The 22,870-nt window shown below is 42.9% G+C and overlaps 1 protein-coding gene across 1 annotated transcript in view; it reads left to right on the top strand.

Moving 5' to 3' along the window:
* Positions 1–22,870, top strand: part of GLG1 (golgi glycoprotein 1) — a 66,777-nt gene that overhangs the window by 23,825 nt on the left and 20,082 nt on the right. The window contains exons 3-8 of the mRNA XM_009325364.1: positions 2,201–2,287; positions 6,880–7,095; positions 13,805–14,008; positions 14,671–14,742; positions 17,033–17,216; positions 19,092–19,306. Of these exons, the coding sequence (XP_009323639.1) occupies positions 2,201–2,287; positions 6,880–7,095; positions 13,805–14,008; positions 14,671–14,742; positions 17,033–17,216; positions 19,092–19,306 (978 nt within the window). The remainder of the gene's footprint in view (positions 1–2,200; positions 2,288–6,879; positions 7,096–13,804; positions 14,009–14,670; positions 14,743–17,032; positions 17,217–19,091; positions 19,307–22,870) is intronic.

The following is a 22,870-nucleotide window of genomic DNA, read 5'->3' as shown; positions in this document are numbered from 1 at the left end:
GGCCCCCTTCAGGTACTGGAAGGCTGCTATAAGGTCTCCCCGGAGCCTTCTCTTCTCCAGGCTGACCAACCCCAACTCTCTCAGTCTGCCTTCATAGGAGAGGTGCTCCAGCCCGCTGATCATCTTTGTGACCCTCCTCTGGACTCTCTCCAACAGGTCCAAGTCCTTATGTGTTGGAGGCCCCAGAGCTGGACGCAGTACTTACTCCAGGTGGGGTCTCACGAGAGTGGAGTAGAGGGGGAAAATCACCTCCCTCGACCTGCTGGTCACGCATCTTTTGATGCAGCCCAGGTTACAGTTGGCTTTCTGGACTGTAAGCGCACATTGCCGGGTTATGTTGAGCTTCTCATCAACCGACACCCCCAAGTCCTTCTCCTCAGGGCTGCTCTCAACCCATCCTCTGCCCAGCTTGGGATTTGTGGTTGGGATTGCCACAACCCATGTGCAGGACCTTGCGCTTCGCCTTGTTGAACTTCATGAGGTTCACACGGGCCCACCTCTCAAGCCTGTCCAGGTCCCCTTGGATGGCATCCCTTCCCTCCAGTGTGTCGACTGCACCACACAGCTTGGTGTCGCTGGCAAACTTGCTGCGGTTGCGCTTGATCCCACTGTCCATGTCACTGACAAAGATGTTAAACAGTGCCGGTCCCAATACTGGCGAAAAAGAAAATGTTTTCTTTGCCCCTCTCTGCAGTCTTTGGTAGTACAACTGCTGATTGTCTCCTGGGAAAATACTGCCTAGCGCTAAAATCTGTTTTTTTAAGCTGCAAGTTTAACCTTCCTTCTGTCTGTGGGAAGGTTCCTTTGGAGAGCATTTCATTTTGAGACTCTCCAAAGTTTGAGATTACAAATGCAGAAGTGTATCCTTGTGGTGTTGGTCCTCATTCTTGTCCTTCCGATCCTGGCTGGGAGAGGTCTACAGCACTCTTTGCGAGGACAGGTTCCCTCTTCGTTCACTTTTATCTATTAAACCTGTAGATTTACAACTTCTTACTCCCTCTGAAATACCCTAGGATCCCATCATCTCCTTTTTTTAAATTTTCACAACTCCATGATACGAGGTGTGGAAGACAGTGCAGCTGTGCTGATTCCATTTTTAGTTCTCTCTGCGTGCTTCCGCCCTCTTGGAGATGATGTAAAACTGCTTTCCTTGTGTACAAGCATGTTGTTGTGTTTTCTTAGTGTTTTGTGTACAATTGAAACTTCAAGGTAAAGTTTGACCAAACTGTTTATCTTTTTGGTGTTAAGTTGATTTTGTCACAAAGGCAGAGTATTTGAAATGAATTTTTAAAACTATTTAATCTTTATGTTAATGAAAAGTGTTTAAATGCAACTCAAGTTCCTAGAGAAAAACAGATGAGCTAATAGAGGTTTTCTCGGGCAACATCTCAGCTGTTAGTTTGCTGAGGTTTTGCTATCTTACCCTGCATTTTTACTTCATGGTGCCCCAGGAGGACATCTGGGATGTGTATACATCTGCAGAGTGTGACTTACCTAGGATCGATTCTTGCACAACGACCAAATGCATCTAGGCTCCTACATGAGTTCCGCTCTGGCTCTTAGAAGAACAGGCGTCCTTACTGAGGCGTCTTGCAGTCTAACCTCTAATGTATCATTGTGCTTCGCAAGAGAGAGAACCTCCTATAGATTTGAAATACATCTGCATCCAAAAAGTTGTCTGTTCGCAGCCCCTCACAGAAGGAGGTGAATAAGGGACCAGCTGTATTGTCCTCCTTCCTTTTGTGCTAGGCTTTTATTAGGTTTTCAGCATGAAATCTGCTCATATTGAGGACTTCATTTTTGGTAGGTCATTTGCATCAGGCAGACGAGCCATGGCACAGAAGGGTGTGGTGGGCTAAAGACATTGCTGAATATGGAGCAGGTAGCAAGTTACAGCTTTCATTGCTTTATCCTTTCAATTTTGAAATTGTCTTCATTAGATATATTTCCTTTTAATGAGTCAGCTCATGACCTTGTGGAGAGATTTTTAACAGTCTGAATTTGTTCAAGATGAGAAAATTATTGCGGAAATGAAGGGACAAAATTGTCGTCAAGGAGACTTTGCATTGATTGTTGCACTGTAGAAGGATGACGATACAGATTGGGAATAAATGATGTTTCATTCTTGTCTGAAGCAAAATATTTGTCATTCTCCATGGGAAACTCTTAAACCCCCTTTATATAAATGCTTTCTCTATAGCTCTTGTGGAACTACAAGCTGAACCTGACTACAGATCCGAAGTTTGAATCCGTGGCCAGAGAAGTCTGCAAGTCCACTATTGCAGAGGTAAGTCAGAAGAAAGACATGGGTGCTGTTGTGGCACTAAGGTTTTTTCATTTCTTTGTGGTAGTGAATTAGTGTGTGAATAATGTTTTGGGTTTGGGGAAGCTCTAGTCTTATATGCCAAATTACTGGGTGTAATTAATTCGATCTCCTTGCGGAAAAAAACCAGTTACCTTAGTGGTGCCAGGCAAAGGGGCGGGGGAAAGAAATTATAAACTAGCAACTCATTAGGTCTTACCTGACCTTTTGTCAGAAATCTGTTGTGGATTGGGTTTGTCCCCTCTTTATCGAGTGTTGGACAATTGTAGCAGTGTTGGTGCAGCAGGGGTTCCACTGAATGTAGTGGAACCATAACCATAAGGCTGGTTTTGGATTGTGTCTTGGCTAGCAGAGAGGATAAGCATGTAGAGCTCAAATGATGAATCAACGTTTTTTTCTTCAAGGCTCAAAGTTTAATTACTCCAAGGACTCTCTGTTAGGCACTTCCTCTTTTTAGGTTGCACTAGGAGTTAGTTTTCTGTATCTCAAGCATCAACACACCTCGGTCCAGCTTCAAAGATTACTTGATTAATCATTTCTTTCCTTGTGTTCATGCTAGAGCTCTTGAGGCTGTGTGCTCAGCCACGCAGGAGCTGACTGAGCTGAGGCTTTTCCCCTTTGGTTGGGGTAGTTTTCAGCTAGACTTCAGGGGAAGCAGTGGAACCAAGGCTCTTCAGTGGTACAGGCTTCAGCTGACTTAATTCAGTCATTAAACCATGCTCTGAAAAACATTATTTGTATATCCACCAGAATAACTTCACCTACCCCTAAACTTGCTCTTTAAAAAAAAATTCAGTTTGCTGTAGATGATGGCCCCTTTGTGGCTTTTAAAGTAGATTTTCTTGAAAGACAATCAGTTGCGTGAATAGCAGATTGTCTCTCCAACCCCAGTTTGTGTTGGCAGTTTATTTTCCATAGGTCTAGCTTCCAGTGGTGCAGACTTGCGTATTAGACAAGAGGAGTATGTCAGTGCTCAGAGCAGGTTTAAGATGAGTGGTTCCCCAAGTCCTCAGGCTTTGATGGAACCACCTATGTGGTTCCCCGTTCTTTACAAAGTTTTCATTTGAGAGGAACACACAAAGATCTGAGAAATTGAGGGTGTCAACAGCAGCCTGGCTCCAGAAGTTTGGGAATTAGTAGTGTAGTTGAGGGGTACTCAATTGCTTTTTTCGTCATGGCCTGCTAGGGTTCTGCTTCCCCTTCTCAGCACCAGCTGAGTTACGGTAGGAATAGCATTAGTGGGAAACCGTTATTTAATGTAAGGAGGGATCAAGAAAATAGTTAATACAAGAAGGCTAGAATATTAAACAGTGGAAGGAAAACAGCTTGCATCAAAGGGTTACGTTGTGTTTGGAGTTCAGTAATTCCCAAAAGCAAACACTGCAAAATCTGTCAAATCTCACTTTTTGCAATCATAGGGAAGATTATATTTTTCTGTTTTATGTCATATAGCTGCTGCAGAATTTTTACAACCAAGGCATCCTTAAAAATGCTCTTTTAACAGTCTGTTTAATTACCACTTTTGTACAGTGACAGTCTGGCATTATTGTAAATGATGCCTTCTAAATCTGGGATATGATGTCTAAAAGCAGTGGGAAGAGCATAGCATTTTAGCTGTACATTAACCACCAGTGTTCCTCTTACAATTGTGGTGAATGACAGCATGAACTACTGGTATTTTGCCATTTGGTGAGTGGTTTTTATTGAAAGAAAAAAAAAGTTGCATAAGTAACAATAATCTCAAGTGTTTGATCTTCTGATACTTAATGCTGAGGCAGGTGCATAAACTATTCCACTAATTTTTAAAAGTATTTCTAAAACACTAAAACTGATGTATATGGTGGGGAATATACTGCTAACATACAGTATTAGCCTATTAATATTTTTCTTTAATTCACATTAACAGGGAGGTGTGTTCTTGCTGGTGACTGAGCTCTGATTTTAAGTATTGCTTTGTATTAAGAAGAAAATACAACTAAAAGAGTAATTTCTAGTGAAAGTCATTTGGGAATTGGTGACTGTCCCAACCGGGTACATTCTGAAAAGTCCACCTTTAATTTTATCAGCTAAATATAGATTTAAATATCAACTTTTTTCTCAACTGTTGCGATTTTTATAAGTTCTGGCAATAATTCTAATCTAGAATTATAGTTGGCTACCAAATAATGGTGGTTGTTTCAGAAGTGGCCAGGCAATAACATGATTGCTTGGTCTTTTACACAGTTTGCTGGCTCGGGCCGTGGAGCTCTGGAGCTGTTTCCAAAGCCAGGCTCTTCCAAAAACAACATGTTGCTGTTGTGTGCTGGTTTGGCTTGCGGTACTTGAGCTGAAGTAGGGCCAAACCGAAGATGCAGCTTTCTCGGAGAAAGCTTGCTCAACTCTCTCCCTTTCACCCTGCAATGAATCATACGTGTTTTCACTTCAAAATGTATTTCATGCCTTATCTATAACAATTACATTGACCTTAGTAACTATGTTTTTCTAATAGTTATATAGATTAAATACAAAATGTTCTAGCAGCCTACATCTGCCTTCAAATAATGGTGTTTAAAAAGTTGCATGTTTTATTTGTTATATAGAAAGTAACGGCCTCAAGCTGAGACAGAGAGAGATCTGTTTTATTCAGCTAGTCTGACCTGTATGAGTCTGTCACAGGATGCCCTGAGTTAATTCTTGTTTGAATTAGAATATATCTTTCTAGAGATGGCTCTCCATTTTTTAAAATTTCCAGTATAAAGATTCCAACTTGGTATCTGAGAACTGATAAAATGGTTCCCTGCCTGTTCCCTTAGCGGTGCCCTTGCTTGGTATCTGAACCCGCCTGGATTATTGATTGCCATGGATCTCCCTTTAGATTGATGAGCCCTTCAGTATTTGTACGGGAACAAATCTTTGATGTAATCAAGTCAACCCATGTATCTATTGCTTGAAAAACTGTCACCATTGAACTTTAGTGTCTGGCTGTCGAGCATGCTTTCTGCGTCATTATGGCTGCAGTTTTCAGCATACTCATGAACAGGTGTCGTGGTTTAACCCCAGTCGGCAACTAAGCCCACACAGCCGCTCGCTCACTCCCTCCCCGGTCGGTGGGGGAGAGAATCAGAAGGGTAGAAGTGAGAAAACTCGTGGGTTGAGATAAAGACAGTTTAATAGGCAAAGCAAAAGCCGCGCGCACAAGCAAAGCAAAACAAGGAATTAATTCACTCCTTCCCCTCGGCAGGCAGGTGTTCAGCCATCTCCAGGAAAGCAGGGCTCCATCACGCCTAACGGTGACTTGGGAAAACAAACGCCATCACTCTGAACGTCCCCCCCTTCCTCCTTCTTCCCCCCAGCTTTGTGTTGAGGATGACGCCATATGGTGTGGGATATCCCTTTGGTCAGTTGGGGTCAGCTGTCCTGGCTGTGTCCCCTCCCAACTCCTTGTGCACCCCCAGCCTACTCGCTGGTGGGGTGGGGTGAGAGGCAGAAAAGGCCTTGACTTTGTGTCAGCACTGCTCAGCAGTAACGAAAACATCCCTGTGTTATCAACACTGTTTCCAGCACCAATCCAAAACACAGCCCCATACTAGCTACTGTGAAGAAAAATAACTCTACCCCAGCCAAAACCAGCACAACAGGGGACACCAGAACTGGGCAAGTCTTTCAACACGGGCTTTCCAGGGTTAAAAAGCATCTGTGTAATCTCAGTACTCCTTGGAGCAAGGCATTGCACTGCTGCTGTCGCAAGATTCCTTGGGGAGCGTCCTTAACTAATACGTAACCATGTTTTCCACTTCCTTTGGAAAGACGCTGTCAAAACTGCCTGCATCTTTTACTTCCAAAGGTGACGTTTTTGGCCTTACTGCCTGCTTCCCTGAGCAGTGCGGGCTGTGATTTATACTGGGGACCTGTCTGTTCATGTACACTGCTTTTCCAATCCCTGCATTGCTTTCAGCTTCTGTTAGCCGTGATTTTCTTTTTTTTTTTTTTAGACCACTGAGTAAAACAGTTTAGTACCAACAATCAGTTCCTATAAAAGCCTGATAAAAATGGATTTGATGAGGATTTTCCTTTATAGTAATTTTCAGCTTCGAGCAAGTTATAAACAGTTCAATAAATATTGTGTTGACTCTTGAATCAGTCTCACTTCTCGCCAAAATGTTATATTGTATGAGGTCAGGTGGCTAATGGGGGGGTCCAAGTATGATTTAGTGATGTTGTAATATGCTCAGCTTTCTAAATAAAGGTTTGTCAAACTAGCATTTTTCCTACAAATCCACTTGATTGCAGGGGTTCAATGTGATTATTATGAAAGATGATTATTGAGCAAGAGGGTTTATAATCCTCAAGGTCGCTGCGTTTGCTTTCTTCAGATACTGGCATGCATGAGGTATTTCTCATTTTTGAAATATTTTCAAGTATTCTGACTTACTGAAAATCAAACTAAAGCCTAGAGGCTTTCTTTACCACCAGATTTTGAAGCTAGAGATGCAAGTTTCTGAGGAGTTTTTTTTAAAAAAAGGTTAAATTCAGTAGCTGCAGCCAGTGTATTTTTATTCTTTTTTTTTTTTAAACAGATCAAGGACTGTGCAGATGAACCAGTTGGTAAAGGCTTCTTGGTGTCATGTTTGGTGGATCACAGAGGCAACATCACTGAGTACCAGTGTCATCAGTACATCACTAAAATGACAGCCATTATCTTCAGCGATTATCGGTTGATCTGCGGCTTCATGGATGACTGCAAGGCTGACATCAATCTCCTGAAATGTGGCAGCATTCGACCTGGAGAAAAGGTATTCAGAGAACATGTAGATTGTCAATAGGCTTGTAAAAGTCATTCACTTAAGGAAACGTATGTGGAGACTCTGCAGGGGTAGTATGGTCTGTCTTGCAACTGAGAAAATAGATGGCATATCTCATCTGTCTGAAAAGGGTGATGTCCCGATTCTGCATAGTTCCCTTTTAATAAATACGCATTCGTTCCCCTGAGGGACTGCCATTCAGAGATGACTTTCATTTGTCTTTCCTTACCGCGCTACAGGTGATCTGGTAGGTAGTTGTCTTTTTGATCACGCTCTGTCAGGCTTGACTTGATACGATTAATCCAAACAATAGATTTAAGCAGACCTATTGCTAGGCTTATTTCACAGTCTGGTCGGGTCTGGTGCAGGAGGGCTATCAAGGTGATGTGGCCTGTGCTGTAACCCTTTCTGCTTTCTCAGGCTGTAGTTGATAGACTGGATCAAGAGCTTTTATCGGTTAGCTTCCACTTTCCCCTGCCCACCCGAAAACGATTGAAGGGCACGTAGTACCTCGTGTCACATTTTAGTAGTACAGACTTACTAGTACTGCGGTGGTTTTACTGAATAGATGTTCTTTTGCCATATGAGACTTCAGTAGAGGTTGATGCAAAGAACAGTTTGTGGTGACTAGATGTGGGGTTATTTTCAAGGCACTGTCTTTCCCTGTCTACTTCAGCATAGCTAATGCAGGCAGCAGTTATGTAGTGCTGCAGGAATGAGTGGCTTCTTTTATGGTAAGTTTTTATTTTTAGGGATAAAGTTAAAATTAGCCTATCAACTTTTTACAGTGCTTTTTAAATTATAGCTGTTACGCTTTTAAGAATTAGTCTATTAAATCAGCTATTAATGAGGAGGTATATAACAAAAAATATACTTTTCTGGTTAAAAAAAAAAGTTTTCCTAGCTGTTTGAGATGTTCGCTGCTGTAAGCAGCTTCACATCTATAGTGTGGTAAATTGAAGTGCTAGTGTATTCCAGAAGACTTTAGGTGAACAACAGAAAGCACAAAAATACGGACTTGCTTTCAAGAACAAAAGCAACCATAGAAGTGGGAGGAACTTGCAGGCTCCACAGGTTCAGACTGGTAGCAGCTGAGTAACTTGCTTTCCTCTATAAACTAAAGGCTGTCTTTTAATACTGGGCTGAAGGACCTCATGAAATGAGAAATTGCTTTTAACAATCAGTATAGAATCAGAAGTGTAATACGGAGTCCTGGGTGTCAGGTCTGCGTATTACCTGTGGCTTGACCAAATTAAAATAAATTGAAGTACTTAGGGTAGCACTGAAGGGTACAGTAGAGTGGATTTCGTGAGCATAAGCCAAATCTCGCGTAGTAGAAGTGAAACCAATGCTGGCGGGCTAGTGTGCATAACTGTGTGTAACCCACCGTCTTGGTCGCAGAAGTTAAGATGGGTGAGGATGGCCGGGGTAGCTAAGGTCGCAAGGCATCTGGGAGGGGGAAACGAATGCAAACTTTGGGTCACCCAGTTTCTGTGGGATAGCAAAGCGAGTCGCTAACCAAACTTCTATGGGGGTTAGTGCGGTTTATGCATATTCCTCACTTTCTTGGTACCCAACCCAGAACGTTTTGCCTTGGTTTGTGGAAGCGTCGCAGCCTGTCCTATGAAGTCTTTTGTTATGCTGTCATCCTTGGCACTTAGAGCAACTGAAGTATTTTATACTGCTATGGAAACAGCTATAAATGGCTATGCAAGCATTTCTTTTGTTGGTGTTCTGTTCTATCCCTTTTCTGCTTTGGAAAAACCTCATCTAATTTGCTCCCATCAGATGCTGGTTCAGGTTTTATTTCCACGCTGTAGCTTCTGAGAGTTGCCTGTAGAGAAACAGTCATTACCCTTTTGTGTGACTGAATGTAACGGTGAATTTAATAAATAGGACCTGGACACCTGAGGAGGAAGATGAGGGAAGAGATTCATCTTTCTCTTTTTTTATGGAAATAAGCACTGCTAGACCACTAACTCCATCCACATCAGGCGGCTAGCAGATTGCAGTATGATAGCTTCATCGTAGTAACTGGGATAAACTGGCATTTTTAACTGTAAAAGGCACTTCAGTAGGTATTCTGGAATTACACTGCCTCTTGAAGCCCCTCTGCTAGCTAACCATTTTCCTTTTCTGTACTTTTTTTTTGTTTTAGCTTGCTTTCTACTTTCTAATTGAATTCTGCTCCTGCTGGGTTTGTTGCTTCTGATGTGGTGTTTCCAGTGCTTGCTTTTCCATGTTTCTTGTTGGTTTTCCGCTCTTTAAGAGCAATAACGTTCAGCTTAGAAGTCTTGATCTGACTGTAGACTTCATTTTGCTGTATATAGCAGAAAATGCTTTCTAATGACACATCTATAGCCTAAGTTTTGTAATATGCCTGTGTTGTGGAGTTGGGGTTTGTTTGTTTTTCTTCTGGTTAATGGAGAAATATTTAATAGTAGTTTCAGTCACCTTTCCAGTTGGCTGTTGTGCTTTATAGTGAATTTGGTCGCCTGGTATTTAAAGCTTTCGTTGTCTTCATGCAATGGGGGTCTAATTTGAAATTGAAATTGGTAATTGCAACAGAGCTTTTCTTATTGGGCTGCCTATCAGAATGAGCTGCTTTCCCGATCCCGGTAATGTCCAGGATTGTATCGAACTAGTGGGTAGTGTATAGTTGCCTGGGTGCTTGATTTAGCCACGCTGTCCAAACTAGAGCTGATTATTTGCCATAATGAAGGCTACGTAAGTGTCAGTTGCACATCTGTTGTAGTACTTTACCAGATAATAGTATTTTTCAGATTCCTAAAAAAAGACACATTAGGAGACCATTGTTTTCTTGCTTTTTTCACCCCTAAGTGCTTCGAGTACAGTTGTTCTCACTATATTTCATAGAAGTACTGGACACAGAGGGGAAATAAGTCTAAATGGGAAGAGATAACATTCAGCTCAGTTTTTGTTTACTTAATGTAGTATTATAGCAGTGTACTATCAGCTGAAGTACTGGGAATTAGCTAATCTAAGAGCCATCCTCGTAACCCTGGTGTCCAGGTTAGCCAGGTGGAGTGCCAAACTGGAACTCGCGATAGATCTGCTGGGTGGTTTTTCATAGCCTGACTGCTCTGGTTCCAGCAAGTCAGCACGGCCGTTCAGTGCAAGGTGCTGTGCTGGTAAGGCAGGTTATGTTTTACCCTCCTGCCTGCTGCTCCTTTCTACTCTTGACTCTTTTCTGATCGCTTTTCTAGCTTCTCTCTGCAAGTCTGCATCTAGAACAGTCATGAGCTCGAGGCATGTCAGGTTTCAGACAGAATAAAGTCTTTTCCGGGGGAGCTTCTGAAAATGACAAAAAAATAAACAAGAACTGCAAAGCCTGAACTATACCTGGGGCGGGGGGGATCTCTGATGGAAAATGAAAGTAAGAACAAGGTTTTTAAAATTCTGTCTTGGCCTAAAGCCATGTGCCTGGAGTTTGAATTTTGCTCATAGCAATTAAAATCTCCCAAAGCGTTGTGCTGAAGGGGATTTGCTTGGGCACATTTAGAACTTAGTTCCATTGCTCTGTGGCTCAAAGTGCCGTATGACAGTATTGGAAAGCTGCTTGTATCCTTTGTGGATCTAAATGTATCCTTTCATAAAACTACCAAGAGTTTCAAGGCACTCCAGACTAGGTAATTATCTAGTATGTTTAACAGATCTTTGCAACTTTCAGTTAAAATTCTCCATTTAAGATTGATAGTGGTGGTGAGGCAACAATTCCAAGAAACGTGTGGTTTTTAGATTTAATCTCTTGTATTTCAATATGTTGCACTGGAGAAATGAGGCCTAGACTCTTGTCAGCCCCTGCAGCAATTTTGGGGAGTCCTGATTGTGGAGTGAACTTAAAGGTCTTCAACTCTAAGGTGGAGGTTTTCCAACAACAGGGTGCTGGGTAGAGGAAAAGCTTTGTTGGGATTCATTCCACAGCAGAGCCGCAGCAGGCGTTTATACCCTTGTACGCACCAGGCAGCCGGTGCTGGAGCAGGACCCTGAGAGCTCACGCCGTGGGATGCCAACCCTCGGCTTTGGTGCCTCCGAAGCTGAGCTGGCCCCGCAGGACTGGTGGCACGTGGAGTGCAGGTGGGAACAGGCAGCTCTGTGTGGTGTAGAGCTGCGAAATGATGCAGGTACCGCAAATGTCAGAGCTGTCCTGCCATCCTTAGGATGAGCCTGTCAAACTTTTGGTTGCCAGCTGCTTTAGAAGATGACGGTTGAGTGCAGCTGTACGTGTTTCTTTTCCCCTCTAGCCTGCAATAAGAGATTGTACAATCTTATATACAGTAGGTGTTAGCCTATAATTAAAGCTTGATGTGATATTTCTCTAAACCACATTCGTAAAGTGCCATCTATACTCTGTTTGGCCAGTAGCGTGGCTGCCTTCATGCACTTCTGAAGAAACAAAGAGTTAGGACCTCCTTAAGCTGTCTTAACTAGTTAGCAGTAGCACTCAGGGACCTGATCTGCCTGAAAATGAACCCCAGATTAGGTCAGTAAATCTCCCAAACAGTGTCAGGTGGGCACAGGAACACTAATGGCACCACAAGAGGGCATGTAAATGCTTGGAGGCAGGAGGAAAGGGCAGGACTGCATCTTTCAGGAGCCAAGCTGTGTTGACTTGTGTGTGTTTCTATTTCTGTTGTCTGACATGTTTTAAAATTGCTCTAATACACAGCAGCAGAGGAGCCAGCACTGCAGGATGATCTACCCAAATGGAAAAACTCTATTTGCAAAGTAATGCAATAAATTAGTCATTTCATGTTGTGTCCCTGAAATGCAACAGTAAACATTCAGCATCCAGCATATGGAAATCCGCTTTCACTAGACTATTAAAAATAGGTTTACTTTCATATCTAGTATGACTCTGACCAGGAGTCTAGACCCAGGCTGCAAGAAACCAGGAATCTTCTGATTTTCCTAGCAGGAAAAGCTTGCTTTGTGCCCTCCTTGCTGGCTTGCAAGGGGAGGCTGCAGGTGTGTGAGAGTAATCTTGGTCTGCCTTGCCTCCCAGCTGCAACCTCACCTAGGCTGGAGAAAAAAACTGCCAGAGGAGCTTGAAATGGTTGTTTTCAATCATTTATGCTTGCCAGCTCCTCAGTTGTAATTACTACCTATGACTGACCACAAGGATTCGCGGAACAGTGTTTGTGTTTGGCGTGGTTATGGATAAATGTCAATTTTAAGTAATATGGTGAACATACTGCTAACTAGTATTCCTCAGATCCCTTTTGGATTCAGTCCTAAAGGGACTGTTGATACGTAATTATATTTCTTCACAGATGCTGGTATCTGGCCAGCGTGTGGAGTTGGCCAGTTCCCACTCAAAGAAAAGAGCAAACCAAAATAAGGAGTTTTGGGGTGTGTGGGTTTTGGGGTTTTTGCCTTTTTTTTAAGGGGAAAACTACTTTTAGCCCTTTTAAACTGATTATACTTCTGGGTTGTGTTTACAACTTTGTAATCGGCCAATTCTGCTTGTGCTCCAAGTGTAGCAGAGTTAAAACAGGAATCAAAGGCTGCCCGCCTGAGGAGACGTGTCAGAACAAAAAAGATTTGGAAGAGTTGCATGGCTTTGAATAGTCATGGTCGCGTTTTAGGGAGACTGCTCTCTTACTCATGCTGCTGCAACAGTAATGGATGAATCTACTTGACGGAGTGAGCAGAAGGGATAGCTCCTAAATGATTACTGCAAATGCCAGGTTGAGTGACTCAGATGTATGCAAATATGCGTGCCTTGTTGTATACTCCAGATAGTCTGATACAAGTTTAGCAGCGATATCCTCTCACAGCAGAGCAGCATAAATTAAGGTGGTCTTCACGGGAAGAACTTGCAGAAGCCTTGAGAGAACTGTTCCAGAAGAGTTCTTGTTTATTAGAGGAGTCACGCCTCCTACAGAGGTATAGAGGGGGTACGGTTCCCTTTCTAAACACGTGAAAAGGATGTAGGAGACTAAATGGAGCTTTGATCAGCTTCGCCCTGCCTCTTCCGCGCTTTCATAGAAAGCACAAGCTCTCTACATTTATTGGCAGTCGCTGGTCATAGTCCAAAGTTGTCTTCAGGTTTGCAGGACAGTGGATGTGGCGTACAGTATTGGGCCAGAACTGTATTGTCTGAGACTTCATCTACTTTTGAATGATTCGAATTTTTTTTTATTCTCTTAATGGAGGAATTAGCATTGAGAAGCCTACATTGGTCAAAGCTCCTTTGTGGCCTTTTTAGCATCACTAATTATCACTACCCAAACTGAAGGCTTGTCTCAGCGTGGAGGAACTATGATTTTTTTTTTTCCTCTCCTCCAAGTACGTTCTTAATGTGATACTGTTGCTTGCTGTTGCCATGGTGCAAAGAGAGCTATGTCAGATTAAAGATAATTTGGCCGTTTTGGTAAACTGCTCTGAGCAGTGTGACTAAGTAGTGATAATCTCATTAAGTCACATGAAAACAAACCCAGAGCATTGGAGGGGGGATTTCATGGTGACCATCAGCAGGGTGGTGGTGTATAAAGTGTGTGGATAGTACAGATATTAACTGTTGCCTCCTCTGAATGTAAATGCAGTTTAGGCTGGACTTTTGGAAGTCTATATGTAGACTGTTTGTTTGCTTAATTTATGTGGTGCTTATCCAGAATCACAGATGACTTGATCATGTAAGTGCCTGGTTACAGATGTTGTCTTGTTCTTCTCATAGGATGCCCACTCACAAGGAGAGGTGGTGGCATGCCTGGAAAAAGGCCTGGTAAAAGAGGCGGAGGAGACTGATCCTCGAATTCAGGTTTCTGATCAGTGTAAGAAAGCAATTCTTCGTGTAGCTGAACTCTCTTCGGATGACTTCCACTTGGACCGGCATCTCTACTTTGCATGTCGAGATGATAGAGAACGATTTTGTGAAAACGTGAGTAGTCTCCTCTTGCCTTCTCTTCTGCAGTAATCCATTAAAAAACCCAAAACCCCATTGGAAAAAGGAACGGAACGGTAGAGTGGACCCTGAGTGAGATCGTGTACTACTGAAAACAGACACCTTGTAGCTGTCGTTTTGCAATAAATCTGGCATTAAATTCACTCACCCAAATAAACAAGCATTATTTCCCGTGGGCTAATGAACTGAATTGGCATAAATGGTTTAATGGGCATCAGAGCTGCTGTGACAGGGAGTGGAACGACTCGAATGGGGAGGAGGTAGCAAAGGTAAGTGACTGCTCCCTTCTGCAGTGGTAAGCTGTTGCACAAGGTAAGCCTGGTCTGACTCTACTCGCAGCACTCCATATCCCTGGAGCCATGAGCTGGAAAGCTGCATTGTTCAGTCTGAGTTAGCTTGTATCAGCTGAGCATCTTCTCGCTATGAGGGTGACGAACAGGACCGGATCTCTTTTTAATGCAATAAAATTTAAAATGTTTTTATAGTATAGAAGCTCTCACTGTCATTAGAAATATATTAATACATTAAAGTTAATATTTAAAGTTTAAAAAATAAATCTCTTTAGGTGTAATTTATCCTGCTCGTTAAGCTTTGCAAGTCTTATCTTTAATGGTAAATGTTACTGTTCTGTTTCACAGACTCAGGCTGGGGAAGGCCGAGTCTACAAGTGCCTCTTTAATCACAAGTTTGAAGAATCAATGAGTGAAAAGGTAGGTATCTGTCTTAGTGAGACAAATCCTTAATGCAGAAATCATCAGATCATTCATCAGTCCAGGCTACGTTATTCTTTTCCAGTGTTGAGGAAAATCCATCATCTGTGTGGTCAGATAACAGACTGCTTTAACAGATGCTTTTACTTTGATATGTTTGTGTTTCCAGCTACGTGCTGATGGCTTGAATTAATTGTACTCAGGTTACAGCCTTTAAAGTTAAGGATTTAAATAAATCAAAGCTTTTGGGTGGGTAATTTGGGAAGGTAGACATGGAGCTCAAGTGGTAGCACTGTGATTGAGTGTTTAAAGTAGAAGTCGCACCGTGCTGGGGTAAGCCTTGGATAAATGCTGTCATAACGTACAGATTAGAAACAAAAGGCCCAAATGCCTCAGCACAGGAAGCTGCGTGTGTTTCACTTCTGTTTTCAAGGGTATGAGTGTCAGACTATGAAGCAGCAAATTCTGTGGGAAAGATGCACAGTTCAGTTACTGAAGTTTTCCGTATGTTTTTCCTGAAGATGTGGTTTTCAACAACAACAACAGCAAAGTTGTTCTGGAAAGCCAGTCCTGAAAAGAGTTTGTATTGGTGTAGGTGTTTTGGGAAGGCAGCAATGCTTTTGGTGATTTCAGAAGCAGCATCATACTGTTTGGGATTATGTGGAATTGTATCATCTGTCTGAAAGCATACGAAGATGGATATCTGTAAAGCCCTCCTCAGAGAAGCTCCGCTGAAGGAGCCCGATTCAGAGGCCTGGAGGGATCTGACTCATTTCCCTTTCTTTAAATGCGTTAGCTATCTGAGAGCTTGGTTCCAATTAACAAATTCAAACCGGAGAGTGATCCCTGAGGGCTTGAAACAAAGCTTCGTTTTGTACAAGCGCGTTACTGAAATGGACTGCTATTTTTGCTTGACCTGGTTTTGGTTGTACAGGGACAGTGGTGGTTTTTGAGGGGTCTTTTCCATGATCAGCTGTCTAAGATACGAATGTAAGATGTTGAGAGGGTAGACAAAGCTGTAGCAGATGACTTGGTAGGGAGAGAGGGGTGCATGCTCTGAGGGCACAGTTTGCAGAGCAGGAGGAACACAAGATCTAGTTCTCACTCTTGTAGCTGCCAAGGTTGGACCATCTGCAAAGTCACTAGTTTTGTAGAAGCTGTTACCCACTAAAAAGTCCCTCCTTGCTGATGGCATCGGCTGCTGCACACACATGTAGCCAACAGTAGCTGCCTAGTGGGTGGCTTGCTTTGTGTAATCCAAAACTGCTCTCCAGGCTGGGCTCCCTGGCTGTACCCGACCTTCCCCTGCTTTGGGGGATGAGGTATCTGCGAGCCTGTATCTCCCTCTGTCCAGAGCTTTAAGTTTGTCCAGTCCCAAGGTCCCAATCATGGCACAGAGATGGGAGCATGAAGGAGGGGGTGGGAATATCTTGGAGTAGGGCTTTCCAGGTCCTGGAGTAGGTGTGGGAAGAAGGAGGAGAAAAGTCAAAAACCTCATGTAAGGAAGGGGAGAGGGCGATAGGGCTATGCTGTTCCTTGTGCAGAGATTGCTCCCTCTTCTCCCCACCCTACACATGCAGTTTTCCTTCCTTTCAAATAGCCTGAGAATGGACAAATTTGCCTGAGCTATTCTGAATTATCTGCCGCTGTCAGATTTAATTTTCATATAATTTAAACCAAAAGCTACAAAGCGTAGCAGTGTTTTTACAGGCCCGTTTTTGGATGAAATTTAGAGGGTTGTTCTTTCAGCTGCTGGGTTCGGGTTTGGCCACAGTGCATCCTCGTGAGGCTCACCAGTTGTGGAAAATGGCTAGAAATTCCCACAGTTAGACTGCTTTATCTGCTGTCATCTGTTCGGCACGTTGCAGAACAAATCCAAAGAACACGCTATTTTGTAAATGCGTCTGGAAAAAAGTTGTTTCTTGAGGGCATGGGGTGAGTGTGTACCACAGCTGGGATAAATGTCAGCAACTGATCCTAGTTACCAAAAATGAGTCACGCTTTCAGCCGTAGCTCTTCACAAAAAGCTGGATGAATGTGCAGTTTTAAGAAGTGCTCTGCAGAGAGCCGCTGCCTTTAAAACCCTTGATTGGTTGACCTCGGTGTGCATTGTTAACTGTGTGGTTTCTGTGAGACAAATGAAATTTAACTGCAGTCCAGCTTAAACGCATGAATTTTAAAGCATCAGTCGTCTTTTGAAACACAACTTGAAAACTTAACAGCAGCAGGTCTAGCTCTCCGCTACCAGTGTGCGGAAGCTCATTCAGCCATGCCAATGTGTCTCCTGCAGTGTCGTGATGCGCTGACAACCCGCCAGAAGCTGATCGCTCAAGACTACAAAGTCAGCTACTCGCTGGCAAAGTCCTGTAAAAGTGATCTGAAGAAGTACCGCTGTAATGTGGAGAACCTTCCCCGGTCTCGGGAAGCCAGGCTTTCCTATCTGTTGATGTGTTTAGAGTCTGCTGTGCACAGAGGTAAGTGGAGTTCAATCAAGAGATGTGTGACTTGTTGGGACCTTGATTTTGAAAGTTTCTCTTGGACCTTCAGGTTCAACATGTATTTACAGTCCCCTTCTCCAAGTAACCTTTTCCAAACCTTGGTTCAGAGGCAAGTTTCCTCATCATAATGCTTTCATCACTGTTGTTTTGAAGGTCAGAATAGCTGAGTAAACCTCTGACGCCGACTCCTGTTGCGTAGGCAAGAAGTTTAAAATGCAAAATAGCAAATCCCACTTGGACTGATGATGTGTAATTGCAAATCCTTCTATTCACTGTGAATTCAAGCAGCTTTTTTACTCCTTTATGTAGTGAGCATTAAATATGCTACCGGGTTAAAACACAGAATAGAGAACCTGCTTATCATCACTCGGGGAAAGCCAGGGATACTCGGTCCTCTGCCTCTTGTAAGTAATGTTCTTACCCAAGCTACTGAACTGCAAGGAAAATGCCTTAATTTCTCTAACTCTAGTTTTTCCTATATAGAAGGAAGGTAAGTGTGAGAATATTCTTTTTGTTCATTTAAGTTAGTGTAAGCTGGAGATGTCCTAACACCAGCGGCTGTCCCAAAGGCATTAGAGGGCCCTATGCGGCAGGACCATACTAAAGGTTCTCTGTGAAATTGCCGTAACACGTAAAACAACATGTTATATCCTCTAAAGCTGCACTGGAGAATTGTTTGGGTTCCCCCTTGGCATGCGGCTGGGTGGTTTCTGATTCAGCAGCAGGGCTGCATGCTGCAATGCCCCTGGCACGGGAGGGAAAGGCTGCCGTAACACCATAAGCAATCTGTGAGTTTGAATAACTCATTGCTTCTGATTGATGTGGAAATGACGCGTGCTGTTTGTGGAAAACTTGTGGGTTTTTTTCCTTCTCCCTGCAGCAGGGCAGGTGCTTTCCTCAATTACACGCAGAAAACTGCTGTTCAGTTTTCTGAACAGTTCAGGAAGTTCATTAACTCCCACTTTCATGGTGGAACAGGTTCTGCAGCGTGTGGCTCATGCACGAAGCATAGCCCAGGAGGAACACTAATTATTCCACGCACCTCCACGTGTCTGTATTGTAATGCCTGGGAGCCCCCGTTGGGGTATTGGACCTCCGTTGCATGGGGCGTTGTACGTGTATGAACAGGTTGTGATGGGGGCTAAGGGGAGGGCATAGCAAAAAAGGCATGTTCCTTTTGATTAAAAAAAACAGCAAACTGTCTACATGGGGACTGTAGGAAAGCTTATAGCAGATCTAAGCATTGATTAAAGTTAGATTCTCTGCAACTGCAGCGGTTTGTTAGACACTCTGTATATACTCTTGGTAACATATTCTATTCTGTGTTTTGGCTTCCTGAGCAACTATGTGCTATTGCTCTAGAAAACCTTTTTCCTCAGAAAATGTTTAAACTGCTGTCTGGACAAATTCCTCCCCCAATTACGTATCAAGCTGGTAGATTACCAGAGGTGACTTCTGTTTCTACAGGGGAAGAAACGAGCCCTTGAGCATACAGGGAAGAGCTGACCTGTACCACAGAACTGCAGATCACTGAGCGTTTTCAGCTTTTCTTCAAAAGCATCTCCTGTAATCTGAAATCCAAATAAGATTCTCCTAAGCTTTCAGGAATCCCTTTTTTCAAATCCACGTATTGAATCCATAGACCGGCTATTTTACAGGTTCAATTAAATGCTGGGAGCTACCGTAACAACTGGTTTAATCCCCAGCATGTCTGCTTTAGCACACTTGTTGCAATCTGGTGTTGTCCAGGGTGTAGACATCGTCCCTATTCTTCCAACGTGATGGTAGCGTAGGTCAAGAAGGGCTCTGCTAAGCATTAATACTAAATCACGTTGTCTCCTCTTGGCTCAGGTCGACAAGTGAGCAGCGAGTGCCAGGGTGAAATGTTGGATTACCGGCGCATGCTAATGGAAGACTTCTCACTGAGCCCAGAAATCATCCTGAGCTGCCGAGGGGAGATCGAACACCACTGCTCAGGCCTGCATCGGAAAGGTCGCACCCTGCATTGCCTGATGAAAGTAGTACGGGGCGAAAAGGGAAACGTCGGGCTGAATTGTCAGCAGGCAGTAAGATGCTTTTCTGTCGCTTTGCTTCTAGGGTTGCTCAGTTGGTAGAAGCACTGATTTGTCTGTTAACATTTTGCCTTGCAATGGAGATTCTTCTGAAGGCAGTCTGGCTCTGCCGGGTACCAGTGAATGCTGGAGGCAGTTGTGTAATGGTCATGGTATGAAGTGTAACTTGGTATCTAGCAGCATATTAGTAATGTTTTTTTTTTTTCCTCAAAAATACATTTTGGATTGCTTTGCTCTGGATTTTGTACCGGATCTCCAGTAGTTCTTCTCCAGCAGCTCTCAGGTCATGGAATTCTCTCCTGGGTGTGGGAAACTTGCTTTTTAATACGTGTTAAAACATTCCCTCTCCTTTCCTTTCCCCCCCTATGCCCTGTCCTTAGAAATGCACTAAATCTTCTCAAAGTACCTTTCCACTCAGTTTTATTTTTGCTATTTCATTCAGCTTAAACGATGGAAATGGAACTTCAGGGACAGGTAGGTACAACATAGTGCTGCACGTCGTTGTAGTTGCAGCCACTGAAGGAATTGTCATTCTTCTCCAAAATACCTCTTTAACAGGGGATGATTCTTTTGCCTTTTTGTAAACTCCATTTTGGCCCAGATGCATCCTGCTTGTAGTCTCTTTAAATTGAAAACAATTGTTTAATATTTGTTCAAACTCATTAGTGCTTTTTAATGCAATATTACATTTTTTTACTTAATACCTGCTTTTTTAATGACCCATGAGCCTGGAAAAGTGACATCAATGCTAAAAATGGCTAGGGGGTGTTAGTGCTGATGTAGGCATTTGGGGAGATGTGTGCCCTTGACCTCCTGCAATATACAGCACCACTGTAGTCCATTTTCTGTGTAAATGTAGCTTGAAGCCTGAGCCCAAAATGCTGCCAGTTTGTGTATGTTATCAAAGATAAATGAATTGTAAGTAATTTTTGTAAGGGATAGGATGTTTTTGTGATGAAGCTTATTTCTGCATAAATACCAGGTGTATTGGTGCAGCAGCTGTACAGTTTGAGTCATTTCTGCGGTAAGCTGTAGTGTGTGACTTACGCTTTGCAGCTTTAGTGTGAAAAACTGAATACTTGTTTCTGTTTAAATATGAAATTGAACTTGCTGCCTCAGAACTTGATTATTTGCAAATTGTCGGAAGATCAGTTCATCTTGGGAATAACTTCCAGATCATGAAGTGCATGTTCAGAACAAGTCATAAGTCAAGGCAGGGGACCCCCAAAAGTGATATGAGTTTTGAGACTTCTGGGGAAAAAGAATGTCTGTAGAAATCTATAGGGGTTTTTTTTTTTAGTTCTCTTATACTTAGCTTCTGCTTTGTTTTGGTACAGTAAGCTGATGCAACAGCAGGGCTTCTCCATGACTCCCCTTCAAGTTGAATGACCTGTGTGCTGTTCTCTGTGCAAAAGACAGCAGGAGCCTAAATTAAGTGTTGATTTTATAAAATATGATTAGTTTGTCCATGGTTTTATGGGCAAGAGGAAGTAGATGATTGCAAGAATATGCTAAACATTCTAATGCTCTGGGTTCCTGAGGACTGGCATGGTGCAATTATATAGCTGCCTACGACTTCTGAGGTACTAAATCATTTATTGTTGATATTTTTGTATGTGAATGGCAATGGTTGTCTCAGCTGTCACTGGTTTTATTCTGTTTTGATTTATTGTGTTAGAATGAGCTTCTTGCTTTTATCTTCTATGGTAGGTAAATTATCTTTGTAAGGAAGATAATATTGTCTGAAACCCTTCCAGATACTGTGTGGCTTTTGCAAGAGACTCAAACTTGCCTGTCGTACGAGATTGGCCCATACGACAGGCCTTGAAGAAGGCAAGTTAGAGGTCCATCCCTTCATAGAGGCTGGAGCTACTTAATTTCCTTTTGGATACCTAGAGAGCACCTTTAACGCATGCTTCTGCTGAGCCACAGATGCTTTTCTGAAGCTGATTTCTCAGCATTTTCATTGCCATGTGTCAGTATAGTTCTGTCTTTGAGACCTGCGGGTGGTCTCAGGAGTGCTGCTTCAGTAAATTCATTCATGGGGGAAAGATTAACCCGTGTTGGGGTTTCCAAAAACTAGTTAGCAGACTGCATCAAAGAGCAGTTTTGGTTTGGGTGTTGTTTTTTTTTGTCTACAATGTAATGTTGGTGAGATGTCCTATCACTTTGTACCTCCAATGGCTCCTCATCTGCAGGTAGGATGGCTGCTTCAGCCATCTCCTGCTTGCTTGCTTCGTGACTACTGCTTGGTCTACATGGCTTCAGACCAAGTCCAGCTAGACCAAAGCTGACTGATGTTGGTCCTTGCTTTCTGATGTTTTTGGGCAATTCTTATTTCAGGAACGTGGTGCTGATGCTCTGATTGAACTTTGATGTGGCTGTTGATGGTGGAACTACTGGTCTGTGGCATCTCTACCTTATCACCTGTGGAAACAGAGGAAAACAACACTGTTGCTTTGGGCTCATCTCCAGACGTTGTCTTTTCTATGTGGAGTCAAAAACTTGTGTCCCTGTGCTTTTAGTAGCATCAGTAGGTAACGCTAATACAGCAGTTTAATTTCTTGGCTAGCCCAAAGCAGTAGGACTAGTCCTGAAATTCTTCAGACGCGCTTGCCTAGACAGTTTGCTTGAGGAAATTGGAATGGGAAACGTCTAATTTGGATCTGTTTTTACTTACTGTCCTGTCTGTCAAGGTTTGCTCTGATTCTGCTTGCCTTATGAAAGGAAGATGTTTGCCCATCTGCCAAAAACAACACAAAGAATCCCAAAACAACAAAACATAACTGAAGAACCTCCATGATTTTATTTTCCTCCGGGAGCATCTGCTCGTACCCTTTCCTGCAGGAGGAATATGAGTGATTCTTTGTATTTAAAACTGTCAGTGTAATGTGTTCTCAAACCTTCGCAAACCCCAATTCATTGATCTGAGGGGTTTCATTTCTTGTGAGACACTTCAACCAGAATGATCTTGCATATGAGAGTCTGCGCTCACAATTAACCGTGCTGTTGTGCAAGAGGCATGCCTAGACCCAAACGTCTAAGAGCTGTGTGGTTTTTTGTCTCGGTTTTGATCAGTGAACTTGCCAAAATGCCCAAGTTCTGTAAATGGTAGAGGAACGATGGCTTTCTGTGTAACATAAATGGTTCAGCCTAAGTTAAAAAAAAACCTCCTGGGTGTTTGGTCAGCCTTATCTTGCCTAACTGTAGGCTGAAGTACCTTCCTCACCCCAGGATATCACAGGTATGCTCTAGCAATGTGCCCTCTTAAGGGCTCTTTGCAGTTTGGCTTTGCCATCTCGGAGAACGCTCTGCCTGTTCTGAAGCAAAGGATAGGGCTCCTATTATTTATACTGTTGATGTACTTCTACAGGGGCATGCGTTTTACTAAGGAAAAAAAATGTCATCGGGATGAGATACTACTTCGGCAGCATGTCTTCCTGTGTAAAACAAGCTCTTCTTTGCTTTGGGGAAGCATATACAGCTTGGATATGTTCCAGTCATTAAATGGTCTTCTGCAAATATCATTGTTATGTTATTCTTCAAAGACAGAGATCC

This window comes from Pygoscelis adeliae, unplaced genomic scaffold, assembly GCF_000699105.1.
Source record: "Pygoscelis adeliae isolate BGI_AS28 unplaced genomic scaffold, ASM69910v1 Scaffold326, whole genome shotgun sequence".
Taxonomy (NCBI): domain Eukaryota; kingdom Metazoa; phylum Chordata; class Aves; order Sphenisciformes; family Spheniscidae; genus Pygoscelis; species Pygoscelis adeliae.
Note: the sequence above shows the minus strand (reverse complement) of the source record. Positions and strands in the feature narration are given on the sequence as shown.